Below are 4,433 nucleotides of genomic sequence, written 5' to 3' on the forward strand. Positions count from 1 at the left end.
CAAGCAGTTTAGTGGAGAGACTGCTGCTCATCCATGAAGGTAAGTTTTACATGTGTTTTGCAACTATAACTTGTATTCTTTAAAAAAAACACCTCACACACCCAAAAAACCCCAACAGCACAAACAGCCTATGTTATAGAAGCTAACATTGTGCTTTATAAAATGAATATATTAACATTCAGGTAAATTCCTTTCTAACTGTAAAAATACACAGTAATATTTAGTCTCAGTCCAGAGCCTGCTGACCAAGCAGCATCAGAATTTATACTAGCTGAAAAAGTATCATCTTATGTTTATTGAGTGTTTACATAATTAGACATTAAAGCTGCATTTTTATTGGCTGTTACAGGGCTTGTTAAAAAGAAACAGAATATTTCAATTTCAGATTAAAAATATATTTAGTTTTTGACCCGCTGTCCCAATATTTTTAAAAATATATTTTAAGTGCATATAAAGCACTTTGGTGGGCAAAAAGTATAAGTTTCATTTTGTAAATTTTATTTACTGAATTGTAAGTATCTGAGAAATAGGAGTCGACACTTAAGACTCCCTTAAAACTCTTAAAGGTGTGTTGCCTTAGAGAGAGACAGACAATATCTCAAAGGGAACTGGGTTTGTTCAGACTGACCTATGTACAGTGTATAAATCAGCCACAAGACAAACATGGGAAATAAGCAGAGAAACTACTGCAATAACCATGGGCACCTCTTTAGGGGTGAACTGACAAGTAACATTCATTTCTCTTTTCCTTCAGAAAACATCTCTGTAGTCTGAATGCTGTTAAAAAACCCCTCTAAAAACAGTTGGTTATCACAAAATTACCAAGGCTAGTAGGATTTTTAAAAGCCACGGACAAAAAAATTAATTGGCATGAAATGTGTATGGCTGTTTTGCCCAGAGAAACACACCAATCTGTTAATTTTGAAGGAGCAGGAGGAGAATAGAGTGACAAAGGCATTATCATGGGCTAGCAAGACCACTAAATGTGGTCCAAGATCATGAGGTATTTTGCTTGCTGATATTTGTTGCAGTGATGCATTGGTAGTGCAGCTTGTAGTGCTGTAGAATGTATTTCACCTGTTCTATGAATAAAAACTTGAAAAAACCTTCAGTTTTTACAGTTGTTGACATCAGGTATTTTCTGGGAGCAGATTTTAAATTTAAACACACAAATTATTTGCTGACCTGACCTTGGTTGTTTGAGTATTTCCCTAATTATTAATAAGGTTTCAGCAGCCCCAGTCTTTATCTTTGAGAGCAAAAAGACGAAGAAAAAGGAAGGAAAGAAAAGGACAAATATGCAAAATGTGAACTTTTTTGGCTTTTTAGAAATTGCATTATCGTGCAAGACTGTTGGAAAACAAAGTAGTGGCTTTTTCTATTTGTATAATTAAACACCTTTCTTTTTTGTTTGCAGCCACACCACCTTCTCTTTGTCAGCTCTGTCGACTATGTATCCGAAATTACATAGGAAGAGCTAGACTGCATCTTGTCCCACAACTCCAGCTGCCAACAATACTGAAGAATTTCTTACAGTATAGATAACATAGTAATTAACCTTCAGAAACTTGAATAACAAGTACTTTTTCTTCTTTCTGTTCATTGTACGTTTTATCTGAAGAACTGCTGGGCGGAAAAAAAGCCTTTTGCATATTACTTAAAAAAAAAAGCTATCTTTGACACCTCGTGTTGGTATATAATAATAGTAATAATAATAATAATAATAATAATAGGGAGCCATTCAGCAACTGGTACTAAGGTGCTAATAAGGCTGAATTGACTAAGTGTGCTGACACTCTGGGAAATGATTGTATAGCTTTAGCTTAACACTTACTAAATAGATTTAGTGCTGTTTTAATTTTGTTTATACTTTTAAAATCTGTTTGACATACCTGAACCACAAACAGTTTCTTCATTATTATTTGTTAAGTTTGTCTATTTGGAGGCATTATTTCATGTGTTTTTAAATTTCTATTGTTTGTGTACCTAAAAATACTTGGTGATAGGTGCACTATATACATTGATAAAAATAAAACAAATAGTGAGAAATTTCCTTTATTCTTCCTCACTGCCTGTGCTGTGAATTGGAATTATGCTGCTGTGAACATAATCACAATTTTTTCAGCCATGCACAGTTTATAGATTCTCTGTTTATTAGCACAGTTAGTAACTTTAAAAATTCCAGAGGAATATTCCTCAAAAGCCTTAATGCTGAGATACTTTTTATCTCCTCTTGTAAAATAGAATTATCTGTGCTCTTTATCTTTTCATAACAATGCTGTATCATAACTCATGGGAATATTAAATAATTATTTGCCTCAGAGAAAGGCATATATTATTGTACAGTATCTGTGAGGTTTCTGAAGGCGTATTTTGGAGATGTGGATACTGAATCTTCAACCTCAGATTCAGGAGGTGGATGCAAGACTCCAGAAGTACATCAGTTCCCTGTATCAGAACAGGTATCACCCTGAAAAGGACATTGTTTCTCTTGCTGTCCAGTTTATAACAATTACCCAGCTGCAGAAATCACGCTGCAGAATTCTAGAATGCTCTATCAGGCATTTCTGTGATGAGGTTGAAATTTTATTGTTCAACTCTTTAGGCAGAGCAGGAATGCTGACACCCCAAAAGCCATTAGGATACCCAACGGATTTCTGCCTCGCTCATGCCCTTGCATGGTGACAATTGCCAGTCATGTCAAAAAAGGTGATCTGACAATTTCATTGAAATACGGTGCTCCTTCTCTGAGTCTTTTCATTGGGTCTTTCTCTGAGAACAGAATACTTGCTCAGTGATGATACTCAACTCCTGTAAAGCAAAGCATGAGACATGTGAAAATTAAACACTTGCCCTTGGTGATTCACGCTCTTCCATTCCTTTTCAGTGACTCCTTTCAGTATTTCTGTTCCTACTGGCAAGATGCTAAGTGAGGAACTAACTATAGGGGAAGTTTGCACAGAGAAGAATGCTTACTCAGTTGCTAAATTCTATCCACCTAATAAAAATGCAGCACTCTGACACTTGTTAAAAGTAATCTTAATTTGCTTCTGTTCCCTGAAAAAACTTTAGCGAAGGCCTTTTCAGGAGTCCCTGTGAAGGAAAGTCAGATGCAAGGAAAAGATACTGCTTAGGAGTCCATAAGGTACATACTCTGTAATGGAGCAAGTTGAGTGGTTTTGGTTTTCATCCAGAAACTAGTAATTTGTGGGTTTATGTACAATACCATTATTGTGTATTACTTCAAGAAACAAGGAAGTGCCAAGCCAGCCATGGCACTGTTGAACTTTTCTATGTAGAATGAGATCATTTAGACCCTCACCTTGAAGTGTGCACAGCACTTTTCAAGTTTGACTCAGGAAAAGTGTCCTTTAAGAAAAAGCTTTCTCACATACTAGACAGTAAGATTAGTTTTCAGCAAGCATGGGTATTCTACAAAACACCCATTCAAAACAAAAACAGATAATGTTAAAAGTTTTACTGAGTGTCACAACAGAGTCCAAGCCAACTCTTTGCAAATAGGTGTGTTTGTGCTCTTGTGGCATTTTCAGTGTCTATTTCCACCATTTCCACTGATCCTTGCTGTCATCCAAAGAGCAAAGAAGACCATCTTTAAGAGTTTACAGGTATTTGGTACAACTTTAATTCTATAGAATGTTAGACTAGCTGGAAGAGCGATCCAGAACTAGTTTACAGTAATTTACGACTTTAATCTCAGGCACTGAGGCAACACTCAACATAATCTTTAATCTTTTGTTACCAGGTAATTATATGAAAATAAGTGTCACTTTGGCAAGCTGAGCCAAGTTGGATGGGCACCACTTCTGTTACTATGTAACAGGAACAAACAACATAAGGAATGGATGTTGCCCTGGCAAGACTATGTACTGGAACACGGCTCTGGCAGATCAGACCACGCTAATGCTCTTGCCACATACCAGAAATACATAGTAATGAAATGCCTGACATTAGTGTTTGGCAAAATTCTTTCCATGAAAATGGTCCCGCGTTTAGCCAGAATTGAAAGGAAAAGGGCTTGCTGTTGTTCTTGTTACGTGAGGGCTCCGTTACAATGGGGCTCTGATAGGTTGAATTCTTGGAATGAACTAAAGGTTATGTATTAAAATATTAGGAACCAGGATATGAAACAGACATTGAAGCATGCCAGAGCACTGTTAAAGACTACTACAGCTACCCAAGTTCAGAAGGTGCCACCTTTACTAGCTGAAGCATCTCTTTTACGAATTACTACACCAGTAAAAAAGCATCACAAGACATTTTCAGGGGGAAAAAAAAGGTAGTGTAATATCTCAATTCTTCAAGGAAATCCAGCTGTGAAATCCTGCAGGCCTGCTGTCAAGGCACTCGGAAAACACACGGAACCTGCCCCGTGTTTATGGCCGGGGCTGCCCGGGCCGCGGGGCGGCTCCGCC

General features: G+C 37.1%; 1 protein-coding gene across 1 annotated transcript in view; it reads left to right on the forward strand.

Annotated features, from left to right (window-relative positions):
- Positions 1–1,669, forward strand: part of ASB5 (ankyrin repeat and SOCS box containing 5) — a 39,392-nt gene extending 37,723 nt beyond the window's left edge. Inside the window, exons 8-9 of the mRNA XM_026847005.1 lie at positions 8–39; positions 1,418–1,669. Coding sequence (XP_026702806.1) covers positions 8–39; positions 1,418–1,545 — 160 coding nt within the window. The 3' untranslated portion in view covers positions 1,546–1,669. The remainder of the gene's footprint in view (positions 1–7; positions 40–1,417) is intronic.
- Positions 1,670–4,433: the final 2,764 nt, after the last annotated feature.

Source organism: Athene cunicularia, assembly GCF_003259725.1.
Source record: "Athene cunicularia isolate RWA chromosome 4 unlocalized genomic scaffold, athCun1 chr4_part1, whole genome shotgun sequence".
In the NCBI taxonomy this organism is placed as follows: domain Eukaryota; kingdom Metazoa; phylum Chordata; class Aves; order Strigiformes; family Strigidae; genus Athene; species Athene cunicularia.